At 53.4% G+C, this 20,492-nt stretch overlaps 1 protein-coding gene across 1 annotated transcript; it reads right to left on the bottom strand.

Moving 5' to 3' along the window:
* Window positions 1–1,514: 1,514 nt before the first annotated feature.
* LOC125449599 (membrane-spanning 4-domains subfamily A member 15-like) lies at window positions 1,515–19,981 on the bottom strand. Its single transcript, XM_059642761.1, has 7 exons — window positions 19,868–19,981; window positions 9,999–10,076; window positions 7,804–7,917; window positions 6,824–6,880; window positions 4,944–5,045; window positions 3,871–3,963; window positions 1,515–1,850 (listed from the first exon to the last, which is right to left on the bottom strand). Exons 2-7 carry the CDS (start codon window positions 10,071–10,073, stop codon window positions 1,848–1,850), a joined length of 444 nt encoding a protein of 147 aa, XP_059498744.1. The 5' UTR covers window positions 10,074–10,076; window positions 19,868–19,981; the 3' UTR covers window positions 1,515–1,847.
* Between the last annotated feature and the right edge of the window lie 511 nt (window positions 19,982–20,492).

Raw genomic sequence — 20,492 nt, forward strand, 5'->3', positions numbered from 1 at the left:
AAATTCTTCTGAGAATCCAGTGCGAATGCTGAAAACTGACGCAGCTTTTTTTTTCTCTTTCTGGAAGAATTCTAATAGACGTCTCCTGAATGAACTGTTTCTGAAAGGTCCCAGTGTAATCATGTGTCCTATTGTTGCCCATCTATATGTGTCAGGCCGTGGGCCTGAAAATCATTTGGATAGTTCATATCTTACCCTTATCTTCTGACAAAACAGCCAACTTTTATTTGTAGAGCTGACCTCAGCAATGAAACATTTATTCGTTTGTTTCTTTAACTGGTGCGAATGCTTGTGCATGACATTTACTTCGAAGGATTTGTTTATACTGTCATATTCCATACTCTGTTAATGAGCTTCACTTCTTTATTAACTCTTGCTTTATGATAAGTCAATAGTTTCGTCGATTATTAAAGGCAGGTGTATGGCTGATTTGTACTCAGAAACAGATAGATCATTACAGAACATACACAGGTCATTACAGTGACGGGGTAAGACGTTATTAAAACTGTATATTGTGACTAGTGGTGCAGTAGGACTAGACAAAAAAAAATACCATTTGTACAGGCCTGCAAACTTATTTGCAACAACTGAAAAGCGGGTGCAGGGTTATGGGGTCAGACAGGAAAATGGAGCTGGGGCCTCAGCCAGATAAGCTATGATCTTTACAGAATGGCGGAGCAGATTGAGGGACTATGTGAGCCTACTCTAAGTGCTATTTTTGATGTGGGGCCATCAGCTAGAACTCTCGGCCTGTCAACGTGAGAGAAATGGAGAGTAACCGTGCAAAACTTGGTCACACTTGAAGTGTCCTGAATGTTGATGTTCTCCGTACCCCTCCAGGATAAGGCTGAGGATTGTCTTGATAGGATCACGGAATACTTCCAGCCCAGGAAGCCATCCAGGCCGTTTGGACTGCATCGGCTTTCTGTTACACTTACTCACCTCACCCACTTCCTTATCTTTTTCGCCGTTGTCCTGCAAATCTTCTCTCTTAAGATATTGATCCGAATTCCCTTTTAAAAGTCTTGATTGAGCCTGTGTTCCCTCACTCTCAGGCAGCACATTCTAGATCCTAACCTCTCACTGTGTATACGTTGTTTTCGCATTTCGCTTCAATATCTTTAAATTTATGGAGGAGTTTGATAGGATGGACGGAGAGAAATTGTTCCCACTTGCAGACAAGACCAGAAGGAGGGGGCTATCAACATCAGACATTCAGTAATAAAACCAGATGAGAATTCAGAGAAACAATTTCACCCACAGAGTCGGGAGAATGTCGAATTCACTCTCACATGGAGTGGCCGAGGGGAAGGGTGTTGATTTATTTAAGGAGAAATTGGATAAACACGTGAGGGAGAAAGGATGAGGAGGATGTGGCACTGGGGGGAAAAGGAAGTTAATAGGGTGTATGGAAGCTTGTCTGGAACAAAACTACAAGAATGGGCCATTTCTGTACCACACATTTTGCGTGAATAAATTCAAACAGATCAAGATCTTTAGTACATAAAAGATAGTTTCAGTTACTTTGTGTTTTAATAATTACACACCGGTAACTCTGCTCTTCATTAAACAGTTGCCAATCAGACTAGCCATACAGTGCTATGTCCATACACGTAACTTTAATATTTAAATATATACAGAGCATCTTCTCACTCAGCAGTGCTGCAAACAGCCAACCCATTTTTGCAGCAAAGGCCATTTTCTGTTGAACCTGCTATTAGTGTCTTAAAGGGACATGAACTTCTATTGTCCACAGCGAGGCTCCTGGGTCCAGCTCCCAACCCGAGTGAAGCAACTGTGCATTTGTTTCATTTCAGGGGCATCACTTTGTCCCTCAAGCCTCTTCATTACTGTTTAAAAAGTACAAGCCGTGAATTAGCACTACAAACACGACAGGCAGAGCATCTCGATAGTGAAACAGGCTTGCTATTCAAAATGGGCTGGGAATAGTGGCCCTATATAGCTTTTGATGGCACAGTCCTGGGGCAAGGCGACCATGTGGAGAAGCAGGCTGTGCGTACTGTATCAAATGCCTGTGATACTCTCCGTCTGATCGGTTCCTCTCATTGCAACAGTGTCCAATATTAAACCTGACCTTTAGTAATCAACAGTGTGATTCTGTGACCGCACACTGCCCCAGTACTGTCATTTACAAAAAAGCCACACATAAAACAGGCCATTCAGTCCAGCTGTTCCCTGCTGGCGTTTACGCGCAAATCCTTCTTCTCTTCCCTCTTCAACTCTCCTCCATTATCATATCCCTCTGTTCCTTTTTCCCTTTACCTAGCCTTCCCCTTCAACAAGCTGACCACTCCCTATGGGTGTGTGTGTTCCACATTCTCCCCACTTTCAGGGTGAAGATGGTTGTCCGGAATTCCCAACTGGATTTATTAGTCACTGTCTGATGTGGATGATCCCCTTGTTCTGGTCTTGCTCGTGAGTGGAAACAGCTTCTCTACGTCTACCCTGTCGAATCCTTTCATAACCTTAAAGATCTCTGTCAATCCAGTCTTCCTCCTTCTCCTTTCTACAGGATAAGGACACCCTCTCAGACTCACAAACTGACAACCTGAATGATGTATGATTTGATGCATCGTACTTGATCCTGTCCCTAGGCAGCCATTAAATGCACAGCTAGTTGCCCGACAAGAGCGAACTGCCCCATCCTGCTCATTTCCATGCATTGGAACTGGCTTTTTAATGAAGTGACTGTAATATAAGCACACGTCGCAAACTTTATCTCCACTGGATCCAGCTCCCCTTTGTGTCCCAACGGGGAATCAAAAAGACTTTCACACTAACCCTAAGCCTGTTTTTCAACAGGTGACTGTTACACAAAAAACAAAGGAGGACGAAGAAGTCTTACTGCATTTCAATGCCCGTGCCACCTCCCATCCATAACCTTACCATGAACCATGCAAAAGCAAAGAGCCCCCTCTCACAATATTCCACAACCTCCAAACACTGCCACGTTCTTTTACAGCCCATGACATGCCCCTTAAAATGTTGCAACGCAAAGAGACCAGCAGCCAATTTGTGGGCAGAATGTTCCCAAAAACAACTTGATAATGACTGGGCAATCTGTGTTTAGTGCTGAGAGTAAAGCCTGGGCCCAGGATAGTGGGCCAAATTCCCTTTATTGCTCTGGCACAAGATGAACAGAGTCTTGCATGAACCCCCCTCCCCCCAACCCCCACAACGAGAGGCGGGTGCAGGCAATGCAGCGGATGTATCACGGATAGTGCTGCTAAGTGGTCCATCTTCCCTTCCTGTGACTGGTCTTTGGACCTCCTTCTGACCACATTCGCCTCTGCTAGCCCCACCTGGTGAAAAAAACTTTCACGACAATCTCCACCAATGTCAGAAAGACCTGACACTGGATACAAGAACTGTCAGGGGCCATTCAGCACCTCCGTTCAGCGAGACTGTGGCCCATCTGTGATTTTACCCCACATGCCTTAACTCTCCCATCATTCCTTACATTTGGCACTCTTCGATTTAACATTAACAGTCACTGTGGCCATCTGGAGAAGAGAATTTCCAACCCTCTCATTTCCTTTGGGGAGGGGGGGGGGGTCAAAGTTTTCCTCATTTCATTTCTGAGAGCTCTAGCTCCAATTTGCAGGACCCCCCCCCCCGCCAAAACTAGCAGAATTAATTTCTCTCTCTCTCTTTCTCCGTTTGCCTTATTTTCTTTTAAACTTATATCCAAACACCACTTCAACTTCTTAATCCATTAAAATGCAACGCTAGTTTGAGTGATCCGTTCTCCTAATCTAACCGTCAAATGCAGGGGTGGGGGTGGGGGGGGGGGATCATATTTCTGCACTGCTCCCTTTTTGATGAAGTGGCTGAGACTCAATAACTTACATTTTTGCAGATGATGATGCCGGCTAGTAACGCTATGAACAGCTCCACCACAGAGTACAGAAAAAGCAAAATCAGTATCAACAGAGGTGGTTTCTGTCACGGGCCGTGGAAAGATAAAATAACATTGGTCAGTCACAAGCAATCCACTTCCTGTTTCGGCTGGGTGACACAAACGGGAAATTCGATTAAACAAACACAGTTTTTTTTTTAAGAAGTTGCCACACTAGCAGAACTTGGTGATGCCATAAGGCTTGTCGAGGCATGGCAAGGCAAGCTCCCATTGCCTTGCCAGGCCACAGGGCCGTGCTCTCATTAGAAGAGGGAGACAATAGGTGGCGACTTAACCTGAGGCAAAAGGGACAGGTTGAGTGTGGTAACCCCAGCCGGTAATGGGAGTCGAACCCACCCTCTTGGTATCACACTGCTTCACCATACCAGCCACTGAGCTAAATCCACCCGCCTGTGGATGGCTGGTGTGTCAGGTGGAACAGAGAGGGAAGGCCGTTCAGCCCCTTTCTGATGTGATCACATGATGTCAGCAATCCAATCCGGGACCCCCAGGTTAGCGCTGGGGTTTGCCCCATTAGCAAATAAGTTCATCAGGTGGGTTCATTCTTTGCCCTTCTCCCCGTCCTCCCAAATGTGCTGGAGACTCTGAAAGGGATATTCAGGGCAGGTGCTCTGGGTCAAAATCCTGGAATTCTCTCCCTAATAGCCTCGTAGGGCAACCCACAGGAGGAGGGCTGCAGCGGTTCAAGAAGGCAGCTCGCCACCCACCTCCTCAAGAGGGCCAACTAGGGATGGGCAAGGAATGCTGGGCCCAGCCAGCGATGCCCACAGCCCACAAAAAAAAAACAAGTGAAGCGAGAGAAAAAGAAATGCATGCATGGGAAACGGTACACAGGTCTAGCGGTCACAAAGGTAACAAGAGGCCAAGAATGGAGCAAGGGCACCCCACTTCCCTCTCATGTTGCGTGGCAATGTGCACACAACGATACGCAGACACGCACACAGACCGCTGAATAAAACGCTGTAACGAGTGACACAAGATCTGAAGCAAGGCCAGCGCTTACCCCTATATAAACGCCAGATACCATGGTTGAGAGGATATCCACCACAGCTCCCAGGGCTGCTGCGATCGCACTGACGAAGTTAAAGATCATTGCCAACTTTTTCTGTCAAGCAACAGAGACACTGGTGAAGGACAGGAATCGGCCACTCCCGCACAGGCTTTACATCAGCGAGCGCGCACTGCAGCCTGCAAATGGAGCAAACACTCCCCAGCTATCCAGGGTCATTTGGTCCCTCCATTACAGTCACATCATTTGGCCTTCACACAGCTCCTTCTGCTTTGTGAAGAGGTGCGTCAAAGAAAGATAAACCAGACACAAACTTGACCCTGAACTACTGAGTGACGAGAAAAGAAATCTGATCAAAGAGCGACGTCTAAGCAGGAGAAGGAGGCACAGAGACTGAGCGAGGGAACCCCAGAGTTCAGGGATGCCAGGCAGGCGTTGGCATAGCCACCAATGCTCGAGGATTAAAAATCAGGGATGTTCAAGAAATGGGGATTGGAAGAATGCAGCATTCTCAGGAGGTTGCAGGGTCGGGGAACAGCTTGCAGGGTGGAACTCCTTTCACGGTTGCTGCATGACATGGGGAGAGTACACCTCCTCCAGCTGCTGGAAGTGAACAGTCCCCCCGTGAGCATTCCTCCCCGATTTCAGTCTCCTCTGGCCAGGATTGACCTGCGCTGGGTTTGAACCAGCTGGAAGCTGGAAGGCTTCTCCACTCAAGGGTTGAAGATGCCGACACAGTGCTGGAGTCTCAGCTCTGGGGCCTGTGACATTTTTACCCAATGACCATGCTCGAAGAGCAGCGCGTCCCAGAGAATTAGCCTTATGTGGTTACTTTACACCTCACCTCCAACGGGAGTGTCTGAGTGCAGTCAATAATCTGGTTTACTTGCAAGAAATGGGTACAAGGAGATCTGATCTGATGATTCTTTTTCAGGATGCAGTTTTGTTCCATGGAGAGCAGACAGTTTTGAAAACTACTCGAATACCCTTTAGCATAAACCCTCAAGTCAGTGCAGCGCTCCGTCAGCACTGACCCTCCGACAATGCGGCGCTCCCTCTGCACTGACCCTCCGACAGTGCAGCGCTCCCTCAGCAGTGACCCTCCAAAAGTGCAGCGCTCCCTCAGTATGATCCTTCAGGCAGTCAGAACTCCTTCAGTTATGCTTCTCCGACTGCAGTGCTCCCTCAGTACGGACCCTGTGACGGTCTAGTGCTCCCTCAGTACAGACCCTCTGACGGTCTAGTGCTCCCTCAGTACGGACCCTCTGACGGTCTAGTGTTCCCTCAGTATGGACCCTCTGACGGTCTAGTGCTCTCTCAGTACGGACCCCCTGACGGTCTAGTGCTCCCTCAGTACGGACCCTCTGATGGACTAGTGTTCCCTCAGTATGGACCCTCTGATGGACTAGTGTTCCCTCAGTATGGACCCTCTGACGGTCTAGTGCTCCCGCAGTACGGACCCTCTGACGGTCTAGTGTTCCCTCAGTACGGACCCTCTGACGGTCTAGTGTTCCCTCAGTACGGACCCTCTGACGGTCTAGTGCTCTCTCAGTACGGACCCTCTGACGGTCTAGTGCTCCCTCAGTACGGACCCTCTGATGGACTAGTGTTCCCTCAGTATGGACCCTCTGACGGTCTAGTGCTCCCTCAGTACGGACCCTCTGACGGTCTAGTGCTCCCTCAGTACGGACCCTCTGAGTGAACATCACTGTCAGTGCTGACACCAAATGGTTTTGGCTGTCATTGTACCATTCAAACAAGGTTTTAAACCTATCCCCTGCTGGCCTTGCCAGGCTACACACCGACACCAACTGTGGTTTCACAGACTGCTCTGAGCCAATGAGCCGTTCGGTGCCCCGTGCTGCTGTACTCACCATGCGTGGGTCTGGCGAATCGACATGCAGCATTGTCAGTGCTCCTGAAATCACAAACTGTAACAGGGACAGAGCAACAAAGAGATGGTCAGGCAGTTTCCGACGACTGCTGTTGGCCAATAGAGCCGGACAGATTTCAATCCATCTAATTTCACGTACAATCTGCTTTTGAAAGATACGTTGCCACTGCTCTGAAACAAGCTGGGGAGGTTGCTTTAGCAGCAATTCAGAAGGAGTGGACTAGTAATTGGACATTTCCCTGATATAAGGGAAAATTGAATGCAAACAAATTAAACGCTTCCATGATAATAACTGTTAATTTGGCAACTGCTGGGGAGATTTGCTCAGCCCTTTATTCCTGACTTATTGTCCGTTTGAATCAGGAAATGTTCTGGCAGAGGGAATACCAGCAACGATCATCTCAGTCCGAAACGACTGCCACAGCCTCTGGACTCTCCAGCCAAGGGTGGAAAGTGGGCTAAAAGCTGTCTCTGTCAAATTCTCCAAGAGTTTTTACATGTTTCAATGCGATCACCTCACATCATTTCCAACCGATGGGGGTAATTTCTCCCTCTCAAATGAATTCAGACCCCTCGGGATTTTGAGCATCTCAATCAGATCTCTCTCAACCTTCTCCATATCATGGCACTCATTGCATTGGAATGTCATGTTGCAAAATGTCATTCTTAGCCATTTCCTGAATTACCAACAAGGTTTTTAATAAATCACGGCCACTAACACATTCTAAACGTGACACAGTCATTATTCCAGTGGTCGGGGTGGGTGAGGGGGAAGGTACAAAGTCCCTGATTATGCAGACTTCGCTTCAACTGGCAAACCTGGCAATGGTGGGCACCATCCTGTGCATGTGGCAAGGACGTAAAAAATGGGAAATTGTGCTCTTCACAGGTCAGCGAAAAGAAGGGAACAAAAACATTCAGCAATCTACCATTCCTAACAAAGTAAGAAATTTGACAAACCAGAAATCCTGTCCACCAAGGGATCCAAAGCCGAATGGCGAGGACGAATGGTTGTGCAAAGTAAAGCGGGAAGCCAAACGCTATGTTAATTATTCCTACCATGATCTGTACGACCTAAAGATTTGGGACAGATGAGGCAGAGGGGCAATTAGGGCACGGAAGTAATGAGCAGAATGACAAATTGCTCTTGAAAGACACAGATCTTCTTGTTTAGCTGAAAGAAAAAGAGCTGATCAACAAGTCTTGGCGCGACGGAAATTTGAAAGAAACATTATTTTGAGTTTGATCTGTACCATCTTGTGCCAGATCATTCAACACATCAAAGCACCCGGTTGCTCCACAATGAAAGATTTTCTTTACAGTGATATAGGAAGTGACAATAAATGTGCGCACTGCTGATTCTGAAATAAAAACACAAAGTGCTGGAAAAACATGGCAAGTCCAACAACATCCACATAGAGAGAAACCGAGTGAAAACTCTGAGTCTGGTATGGCTCCTAGGAATTGACAGGAGCTGGAAAATGATGTTTTTTATGCGATTGACAGAAGGGAAAGAAGAGCAAGGGCTAAGGATGGTGAGAATGCCCTGAGCAAAAGTCAGAGACAGTGACAATAAAGACTCCCTCAGCACTGACCCTCTGTCAGTGTCCGCTCCCTCAGCAATGACCGTCTGTCAGTGCCCGCTCCCTCAGCAATGACCCTCCGTCAGTGCCCGCTCCCTCAGCAATGACCCTCCGTCAGTGCCTGCTCCCTCAGCAATGACCCTCCGTCAGTGCCTGCTCCCTCAGCAATGGCCCGACAGTGCGGCGCTCCCTCAGCAATGACCCTCTGTCAGTGCCCACTCCCTCAGCAATGACCCTCCAAAGCGCCCGCTCCCACAGCAATGACCCTCCAACAGTGCCCGCTCCCACAGCAATGACCCTCCGTCAGTGCGGCGCTCCCTCAACAATGACCCTCCGACAGTGCCCGCTCCCTCAGCAATGACCCTCCGTCAGTGCCCGCTCCCTCAGCAATGGCCCCCCGTCAGTGCGGCGCTCCCTCAGCAATGACCCTCTGACAGTGCCCGCTCCCTCAGCAATGGCCCTCCATCAGTGCCCGCTCCCTCAGCAATGACCCTCCGTCAGAGCCCACTCCCTCAGCAATGACCCTCCATCAGTGCCCGCTCCCTCAGCAATGACCCTCCGACAGGGCCCGCTCCCTCAGCACTGACCCTCCGACAGTGCCTGCTCCCTCAGCACTGACCCTCCGACAGTGCCTGCTCCCTCAGCACTGACCCTCCGACAGTGCCTGCTCCCTCAGCACTGACCCTCCGACAGTGCCCGCTCCCTCAGCACTGACCCTCCGACAGTGCCCGCTCCCTCAGCACTGACCCTCCGACAGTGCCCGCTCCCTCAGCACTGACCCTCCGACAGTGCCCGCTCCCTCAGCACTGACCCCCCGACAGTGCGGCGCTCCCTCAGCACTGACCCCACCCCTGCATCCTCCAAGCAGCCCCATTCCCCACAATGGTGCAGCTCTCCCTCACTGAATACACTCTGGTAGTGTAGCGCTCACTCAAAATCACTTCAAACAGCAGGGTGCTATGTCAATGTGCCCTCGTTGTTCAACCTTGAACAATGTGACACCCAGTCAGCACTGTCCCTTTGACAGTGCAGCGTTCCCTCTGTGTCGATGCTCTGATGTATTAACATCTGAGGAAGAGTCATGGCTTCCCCTTGAGACTTTTCACATTACTTGAGGACAATCGCTGTTCTTCTATGTCTACTACGCCCAGACCCTTTGATGCCCTGCCAGATCAATGATCCGTCTGGTGGCTCTCTGGGGTTCAGAATTCCAAAAATTCACAACCCTCTGTGCGAAGCCATTTCTCCTTGCTTCAGTCCAAAATGGCTGACCCCTTGGCATGAGTCTGTGACCCCTGTCACCTTGTTCCAAACTCTCCACTGGGTGTTTGGGGAGCAAGCAGGAAGCCGCTTCTCAGCACTGACTTTGTGAGAGCTTCTCAGAATTGTGACACTCCTCCCTTCTGTCTTCACATCAGAAGTGTTTGGCCTGGACTTTGGGACTTCAGTCCTTTGACTGGGAGCTCAGAGCTTCGAAGAGGGGCAATACCAGGGTCAGTGGAGGCAGGCTCCAGGATTGTACACGAAACGTTGCAAGTAAATGTAACAGAAAGAGGGAGGGAGTCAGCTTACACCAAAATGTCTCAGGCGTCGTCGATCATTGCGCAGTAAATTGGAAGGAGAGCACGCATCAAGTATAGAGGACATCACCTGTTGAAACAAGAACAACAAGTTAGACAATGTATACTACTTCCAAGTACTCAGGCAGCAGGGAAACACGTGTGCAAGGGCAGCTCGATCACTGGATCCTAACCTTTGCAATGGATGTGAGTTTGCTCGCTGAGCTGGAAGGTTCGTTTTCAGACATTTCGTCACCATTCTAGGTAACATCATCAGTGAGCCTCTGACGAAGCACTGGTGAGAAGATTTGTAGCTCAGGTTGAGGTTCTGGATGTGAGTTTGCTCGCTGAGCTTTGCAATATCAAGGCGAACTTCAATGAGACAAGCAGTTGCACAGGACACTCACTTTTGTGGTTGGTTCGCTTCGCCGAGCTGGTTCATTCATTTGCAGACGTTTCATTGCCCTGTTGGGTAACATTGGGAGAGCCAACAGTTCGAGGGGGACAATGTCAGGATCCTAGGACAAACCAAACAGAGAAAAGCACGGGAAGTCCTAGGGGCCTCGTTCTCCACCAACAAGGTCATCAATAAACACATAGAACTGAACTCACCACCAAGAAAAATCAGAAATGAGATAATCAACTCCAACGGACCCCAGAGTTTAAATAGCAAGCAGGAAAATATGACAAAACTTCATCGGAGGCTGCACTGATGATGTTACCCAACGGGGGAATGAAATGTCTGCAAACCAATAAACGAGCTCAGTGAGCGAATCAACCACAGCATCCACAACCCGAGTGACAAACCTACTAAAGAATATTGGCCGCACACTTTTATCATCTCACATATGTCGATGCATGTGTGGACCTGGGCGATGGAGTAAGTATAGTCAATACAGATGCCAACAGTCAACAGAAAGTGCCTTCAATAACAGGCACCGAGGTTCCAGATGAGATTGGAGGCAGGGATACATCCCTAACTTACAGGTAAAGCAGTGCATCTTCCTGGTATTGTCACATCACACTTCCCGCTTCTGCTGAAAATCACTGAACTCCGTAACCCCCTCCAGCCCCTACACCCCCTCCCTATCTCCGTAACCCCCTCCAGCCCCTACACCCCCTCCCTAACTCCGTAACCCCCTCCAGCCCCTACACCCCCTCCCTATCTGCGTAACCCCCTCCAGCCCCTACACCCCCTCCCTATCTGCGTAACCCCCTCCAGCCCCTACACCCCCTCCCTATCTGCGTAACCCCCTGTTCCAGCCCCTACACCCCCTCCCTATCTGCGTAACCCCCTGTTCCAGCCCCTGCTCCCTATCTGCGTAACCCCCTGTTCCAGCCCCTGCACCCTATCTGCGTAACCCCCTGTTCCAGCCCCTGCACCCTATCTGCGTAACCCCCTGTTCCAGCCCCTGCACCCTATCTGCGTAACCCCCTGTTCCAGCCCCTGCACCCTATCTGCGTAACCCCCTGTTCCAGCCCCTGCACCCTATCTGCGTAACCCCCTGTTCCAGCCCCTGCACCCTATCTGCGTAACCCCCTGTTCCAGCCCCTGCACCCTATCTGCGTAACCCCCTGTTCCAGCCCCTGCACCCTATCTGCGTAACCCCCTGTTCCAGCCCCTGCACCCTATCTGCGTAACCCCCTGTTCCAGCCCCTGCACCCTATCTGCGTAACCCCCTGTTCCAGCCCCTGCACCCTATCTGCGTAACCCCCTGTTCCAGCCCCTGCACCCTATCTGCGTAACCCCCTGTTCCAGCCCCTGCACCCTATCTGCGTAACCCCCTGTTCCAGCCCCTGCACCCTATCTGCGTAACCCCCTGTTCCAGCCCCTGCACCCTATCTGCGTAACCCCCTGTTCCAGCCCCTGCACCCTATCTGCGTAACCCCCTGTTCCAGCCCCTGCACCCTATCTGCGTAACCCCCTGTTCCAGCCCCTGCACCCTATCTGCGTAACCCCCTGTTCCAGCCCCTGCACCCTATCTGCGTAACCCCCTGTTCCAGCCCCTGCACCCTATCTGCGTAACCCCCTGTTCCAGCCCCTGCACCCTATCTGCGTAACCCCCTGTTCCAGCCCCTGCACCCTATCTGCGTAACCCCCTGTTCCAGCCCCTGCACCCTATCTGCGTAACCCCCTGTTCCAGCCCCTGCACCCTATCTGCGTAACCCCCTGTTCCAGCCCCTGCACCCTATCTGCGTAACCCCCTGTTCCAGCCCCTGCACCCTATCTGCGTAACCCCCTGTTCCAGCCCCTGCACCCTATCTGCGTAACCCCCTGTTCCAGCCCCTGCACCCTATCTGCGTAACCCCCTGTTCCAGCCCCTGCACCCTATCTGCGTAACCCCCTGTTCCAGCCCCTGCACCCTATCTGCGTAACCCCCTGTTCCAGCCCCTGCACCCAATCTGTGTAACCCATTCCAGCCCCTACACCCAATCTGTGTAACCCCGTCCAGCCCCTACACCCAATCTGTGTAACCCCCTCCAGCCCCTACACCCCCTCCCTATCTGCGTAACCCCCTGTTCCAGCCCCTGCACCCTATCTGCGTAACCCCCTGCCTATCTGCGTAACCCCCTGTTCCAGCCCCTGCACCCTATCTGCGTAACCCCCTGTTCCAGCCCCTGCACCCTATCTGCGTAACCCCCTGTTCCAGCCCCTGCACCCTATCTGCGTAACCCCCTGTTCCAGCCCCTGCACCCTATCTGCGTAACCCCCTGTTCCAGCCCCTGCACCCTATCTGCGTAACCCCCTGTTCCAGCCCCTGCACCCTATCTGCGTAACCCCCTGTTCCAGCCCCTACACCCTATCTGCGTAACCCCCTGTTCCAGCCCCTGCACCCTATCTGCGTAACCCCCTGTTCCAGCCCCTGCACCCTATCTGCGTAACCCCCTGTTCCAGCCCCTACACCCTATCTGCGTAACCCCTTCTAGCCCCTACACCCAATCTGTGTAACCTCTTCCTGCCCCTACACCCAATCTGTGTAACCCCTTCCAGCCCCTACACCCTCTTCCTGTAATCCCCTCCAGTGCCTACACCTCTCAAAGTTCATTTGATCCCAAAAACAGTTTTATTTGTCTTTATACCCAGAAGATTACACACAACTGAATGGTTTTATTTTTCCGTCACATAATCACCCAACGTCCAAATCCTTCCACTCACTTCAACATTAACGAACCATAACAATGTGGTTGACAGTGTACTAATTGTTGACATTTTGCTGACTTGTTAACTATTCTCCCAATTTCTGAAAGAGCTCCTCCTCCCCATTTTGGACCAGATTTCTGCTTTCCAATACTTTCCACCAGGGCTTGCAACCATTGACAGGGAAGGGTCGTTCTGACCACTCCAGGTCAGCAGGGACAGGAATAACTGTTCATTTCTCTTTCAGTAATGCTTTGTTACCTTCCAGTTGACAACAATCCTCCATCGTTCATATATCTGCCTGTGAAAAGACTCACAAAGGCCTTTGGCAAAATAAATCCTAGAGTAGCAAGGCGACCTGAGAGCAAGAGATAGTCAGAGCTGCGGATGCTGGAGAATCTGAGATAACAAGGTGTAGAGCTGGATGAACGCAGCAGGCCAAGCAACAGCAGAGGAGCAGCAAAGCTGACATTTTGGGCCTAGACCCTTCTTCAGACGTCGTTATCCTTCTCACAGTTAATCACGATTGCAGAATTTGAAACTGATTCCCATTTACCTGATTTGGGTCTTTAATTTGCATCATCAAGATCCTGGCCCCTGGCTAAACCTTATTCTAATTCCTACCACAGTCTGGATATCAACAGCTGAGCACTGCTCTGTGATTCTTCAGAAGAAGGGTCTAAGCCCGAGATGTCAGCCTTCCTGCTCCTCTGATGCTGCTTGGCCTGATGTGTTCATCCAGCCCCACACCTTGTTATCTCACATTCTCCAGCATCTGCAGCTCCTGTTACCCCTCTGCTCCTCTGATGCTGCTTGGCCTGATGTGTTCATCCAGCCCCACACCTTGTTATCTCACATTCTCCAGCATCTGCAGTTCCTGTTACCCCTCTGCCCCTCTGATGCTGCTTGGCCTGCTGTGTTCATCCAGCCCCACACCTTGTTATCTCACATTCTCCAGCATCTGCAGTTCCTGTTACCCCTCTGCTCCTCTGATGCTGCTTGGCCTGATGTGTTCATCCAGCTCCGTACCTTGTTATCTGAGACTTCAGAGCAACGTTTCTTCCGCAGTGCCCCAGCACGAGATTTGCAATGTGTTTAAATGAGATGGTCCTCTGAGGTGTGGGGGCCTGGATCCATCATACTGCCAGTTACCATGCTACAACCTCCTTACCATGAAATCAACCTTCCTTTCCAGTGCAGGGTACCCAGACAACTGGGTGCTCACTCAATATACATCTACTTTTAAAATCTATCTTTAGTTAATTTGTGTCCCTTTGGTTCTCGATCCTCCTGCCAATGGGAACAGACTCGCCCTCTCAAGTCTGTCCAGATCTCTCAGCTGGTTGAACACTGGACCAAATCTTCTCTCGAGCTTCATTTCTCTGAGGAGAATAGGCGCAGCTTCTCCAAACGGTCCTTCAATTCCTGCAATTTTACATTGTCACTCCATATCCTTCCTCACAACAAAACAAGTCATTTCACACTTCAGTTTCAATTGAATTCCTAAAGTCACATGTCTCCCCACTTCCTCTGCCCATCAATGTTCTCCTGAAGTCATTATCCTCCTCACAGTTAATCACAATTGCAGAATTTGTAACTGAGTCTTTTTACTTGAGTTTAGGTCTTTAACAGGCATCATCAAGATCCTGGCCCCTGGCAAACCCCATTCTAATTTCAACCACAGTCTGGACATCAACAGCTTAGCACTGCTCTGTGTTTCTTCTCACCCAATCAACTTCATATCCACTCCACCACTGTCCATTTTATTCTTGGGGCTCGAGCTTTGTTGACAAGCCTGTTTCCTGGGACAATATCAAATGCCTTTTGGGAATTCATGTGAACCACTGCATCGGCATGACTCTCATCAAACTCCTTGTTACCCCTTCAAAGGCTCCAGGAAGTCATTTAAACCACAGTTTACAATTAACAAATCCTTCACGTCTTTCTTTAATTAACCCACCAATTAATAATCTCTTCCTTTCATTGCACCCGCAATGCTGCAGAGAAACATAGAAAACAGGAGCAGTCGTAGGCCATTCGAACCTTTGAACCTTCTCCACCGGTCATGATGATCATCCAACTTAGTCCCCAGTTCCTGCTTTCTTCCCGTACCTTTTGATCCCTTCACTCTTAAGAACAATATCACTCCTCCTAATGTTTTGGGCCTGATTTGCTTTCTGTGGCAGATAAGTCCGCTGGTCACTACTCTCTGGGTGAAGAAATTCCTCCTCATTTTAGTTCTAAATGGCTCACCTTCAACTGTGGCTCCCTGGTTCTGGATTCGCTGCTCATCCGACACCCTAACCCAGACCCTCCTAGACACCCTAACCGGGACCCTTCTAGACACCCTATACCCTCACTTCCTAGACACCCTAACCCGGACCGTCCGACACCCTAACCCCTCACCTCCATGACACCCGAAGCCGGACCGTCCGACACCCGAACCCGGACCATCCGACACCTGAACCCCTCACCTCCGAGAACACCCTAACCCGGACCGTCCGACACCCGAACCCCTCACCTCCGAGACACCCTAACCCGGACCGTCCGACACCCGAACCCCTCACCTCTGTGACACCCTAACCCGGACCCTCTTGACACCCGAACCCCTCACCTCCGAGACACCCTAACCCAGACCGTCCGACACCCGAACCCCTCACCTCTGTGACACCCTAACCCGGACCCTCTTGACACCCTATCCCCTCACTTCCTAGACACCCTAACCCGGACCGTCCGACACCCTAACCCCTCACCTCCAAGACACCCTAACCCGGACCGTCCAACGCCCTAATCCCTCACCTCCGAGACACCCAAACCCGGACCCTCCAACACCCTAACCCGGACCGTCCGACGCACTAACCCCTCACCTCCGAGACACCCTAACCCGGACCGTCCGACGCCCTAACCCCTCACCTCCGAGACACCCTAACCCGGACCGTCCGACGCCCTAACCCCGACCGTCCGACGCCCTAACCCCTCACCTCCGAGGCACCCTAACCCGGACCGTCCGACGCCCTAACCCCTCACCTCTGAGACACCCTAACCCGACCGTCCGACACCCTAACCCCTCACCTCGAGACACCCTAACCCGGACCGTCCGACACCCTAACCCCTCACCTCCAAGACACCCTAACCCGGACCGTCCAACGCCCTAATCCCTCACCTCCGAGACACCCAAACCCGGACCCTCCAACACCCTAACCCGGACCGTCCGACGCACTAACCCCTCACCTCCGAGACACCCTAACCCGGACCGTCCGACGCCCTAACCCCTCACCTCCGAGACACCCTAACCCGGACCGTCCGACGCCCTAACCCCTCACCTCCGAGACACCCTAAACCGGACCGTCCGACGCCCTAACCCCTCACCTCCTAGACACCCTAACCCGGACCCTCCAACACCCTAACCCGGACCGTCCGACGCCCTAACCCCTCACCTCTGAGACACCCTAATCCGGACCGTCCGACACCCTAACCCCTCACCTCCGAGACACCCTAACCCGGACCGTCCGACGCCCTAACCCCTCACCTCCGTGACACCCTAACCCGGCCCGTCCGACGCCCTAACCCCTCACCTCTGAGACACCCTAACCCAGACCGTCCGACACCCTAACCCCTCACCTCGAGACACCCTAACCCGGACCGTCCGACACCCTAACCCGGACCGTCCGACACCCTAACCCCTCACCTCCTAGACACCCTAAACCGGACCCTCCAACACCCTAACCCGGACCGTCCGACGGCCTAACCCCTCACCTCCGAGACACCCTAACCCGGACCGTCCGACGCCCTAACCCCTCACCTCCGAGACACCCTAACCCGGACCGTCCGACACCCTAACCCCTCACCTCGAGACACCCTAACCCGGACCGTCCGACACCCTAACCCCTCACCTCCGAGACACCCTAACCCGGACCGTCCGACGCCCTAACCCCTCACCTCCTAGACACCCTAACCCGGACCGTCCGACGCCCTATCCCGGACTGTCCGACGCCCTAACCCCTCACCTCCGAGACACCCTAACCCGGACCGTCCGACACCCTAACCCCTCACCTCCGAGACACCCTAACCCAGACCGTCCAACACCCTAACCCCTCACCTCCGAGGCACCCTAACCCGGACCGTCCGACGCTCTAACCCCTCACCTCCGAGACACCCTAACCCGGACCGTCCGACACCCTAACCCCTCACCTCGAGACACCCGAAGCCGGTTCGTCCGACACCCTAACCCCTCACCTCCGAGACACCCTAACCCGGACCGTCCGACGCCCTAACCCGGACCGTCCGACGCCCTAACCCCTCACCTCCGAGACACCCTAACCCGGACCGTCCAACACCCTAACCCAGACCGTCCGACGCCCTAACCCCTCACCTCTGAGACACCCTAACCCAGACCGTCCAACACCCTAACCCGGAACATCCGACGCCCTAACCCCTCACCTCAAGACACCCTAACCCGGACCGTCCGACGCCCTAACCCCTCACCTCCGAGACACCCTAACCCGGACCGTCCGACGCCCTAACCCGGACCGTCCGACGCCCTAACCCCTCACCTCCGAGACACCCTAACCTGGACCGTCCGACACCCTAACCCCTCACCTCCGAGACACCCTAACCCGGACCGTCCGACACCCTAACCCCTCACCTCCGAGACACCCTAACCCGGAACATCCGACGCCCTAACCCGGACCGTCCGACGCCCTAACCCCTCACCTCCGAGACACCCTAACTTGGACCGTCCGATGCCCTAACCCCTCACCTCCTAGACACCCTAACCCGGACCCTCCAACACCCTAACCCGGAACATCCGACGCCCTAACCCCTCACCTCCGAGACACCCTAACCCGGACCGTCCGACGCCCTAACCCGGACCGTCCGACGCCCTAACCCCTCACCTCCGAGACACCCTAACCCGGACCGTCCAACACCCTAACCCAGACCGTCCGACGCCCTAACCCCTCACCTCTGAGACACCCTAACCCAGACCGTCCAACACCCTAACCCGGAACATCCGACGCCCTAACCCCTCACCTCAAGACACCCTAACCCGGACCGTCCGACGCCCTAACCCCTCACCTCCGAGACACCCTAACCCGGACCGTCCGACGCCCTAACCCGGACCGTCCGACGCCCTAACCCCTCACCTCCGAGACACCCTAACCCGGACCGTCCGACACCCTAACCCCTCACCTCCGAGACACCCTAACCCGGAACATCCGACGCCCTAACCCGGACCGTCCGACGCCCTAACCCCTCACCTCCGAGACACCCTAACTTGGACCGTCCGACGCCCTAACCCCTCACCTCCTAGACACCCTAACCCGGACCCTCCAACACCCTAACCCGGAACATCCGACGCCCTAACCCCTCACCTCCGAGACACCCTAACCCGGACCGTCCGTCACCCTAACCCCTCACCTCGAGACACCCTAACCCGGACCGTCCGACACCCTAACCCCTCACCTCGAGACACCCTAACCCGGACCGTCCGACACCCTAACCCCTCAACTCCGAGACACCCTAACCCGGACCGTCCGACACCCTAACCCCTCACCTCCGAGACACCCTAACCCGGACCGTCCGACACCCTAACCCCTCACCTCGAGACACCCTAACCCCTCACCTCGAGACACCCTAACCCGGACCGTCCGACACCCTAACCCCTCACCTCCGAGACACCCTAACCCGGACCGTCCGACACCCTAACCCCTCACCTCCGAGACACCCTAACCCGGACCGTCCGACACCCTAACCCCTCACCTCCGAGACACCCTAACCCGGACCCTCCAACACCCTAACCCGGACCGTCCGACGCCCTAACCCCTCACCTCCGAGACACCCTAACCCGGACCGTCCGACGCCCTAACCCCTCACCTCCGAGACACCCTAACCCGGACCGTCCGACACCCTAACCCCTCACCTCCGAGACACCCTAACCCGGACCCTCCAACACCCTAACCCGGACCGTCCGACACCCTAACCCCTCACCTCCGAGACACCCTAACCCGGACCTCTGACGCCCTAACCCCTCACCTCCGAGACACCCTAACCCGGACCGTCCGACACCCTAATCCCTCACCTCCGAGACACCCTAACCCGGACCGTCCGACACCCTAACCCCTCACCTCCGAGACACCCTAACCCAAAACCTGATACGCAAAATCCAATCTGTAACCTACAACACTTTATCCTTGACCTTTCAGCGTCCACACCCTATCCCTGACCTCTGACACCGTATCTCTGACCCAGGCTCTCCCTGGCTTGGGATACTCACTCTCTGACCCATTACACCCCTCTCCCTGGTTTCTCTCAGAGACAGAGCTGGTGGTGGGGCGGGGCCAGAGGGAATGGGTGGGTACGGGGGCGGGGCCACACGTGACTGGGGGGCGGGGCGAGAGCGAAGGGTGGTGCCGGAGGGTTGGAGAAATGTGGTGACGTCATAGGGGCGGGGTCAGGATCAGGGGAGATGGAGGGGCGGGGTAAAATACCTGGAGGGGCGGGGATAAAGTGAAGTGACGTCATGGTGCAACGCGGCATGTATGGAGGGGCCGAGGAGGGCGGGGTCAGGTTGCGGTGAAGGGGCGGGGCTGGGGCATGGTGGGTCTGATTGGTGACCTGCGGGGTGAGGCGGGTCCGCCCAACAGCTAGTCTGGCCGGTTTGGCCATTCCGCCCGACCCCTCGGCTCCCGGGCTGATGTTAGGGGCTGCCCCCGGCCGCTGAGTGGTGTGTAGGGTGTGCTCACCTCTCCTGCTGTCTCTTCGCCGCCGCCGCCGCCTCACGGGCCTGGGCCTTTTTTTCAAACGCGCGCCTCGCGCCTCACATTCCAAACCGCTCGGCCACGTGGGCACGCCGCGCAGGCGCACTGACAGCTACGGACCTCACCCCCCCACCCACCCCGTTCATTAACACCCTCATTCATCCCCCATTACACCCTCACTCACTCCCCCATTAACACCCTCATGCAGACCCTACACCCTCATTCACTCCCCCATTAACACCCTCATGCAGACCCTACACCCTCATTCACTCCCCCATTAACACCCTCATGCAGACCCTACACCCTCATTCACTCCCCCATTAACACCCTCATGCAGACCCTACACCCTCATTCACTCCCCCATTAACACCCTCATGCAGACCCTACACCCTCATTCACTCCCCCATTAACACCCTCATGCAGACCCTACACCCTCATTCACTCCCCCATTAACACCCTCATGCAGACCCTACACCCTCATTCACTCCCCCATTAACACCCTCATGCAGACCCTACACCCTCATTCACTCCCCCATTAACACCCTCATGCAGACCCTACACCCTCATTCACTCCCCCATTAACACCCTCATGCAGACCCTACACCCTCAT

The sequence above is a fragment of the Stegostoma tigrinum genome, chromosome 46 (assembly GCF_030684315.1).
Source record: "Stegostoma tigrinum isolate sSteTig4 chromosome 46, sSteTig4.hap1, whole genome shotgun sequence".
NCBI classification, from domain to species: Eukaryota; Metazoa; Chordata; class Chondrichthyes; order Orectolobiformes; family Stegostomatidae; genus Stegostoma; species Stegostoma tigrinum.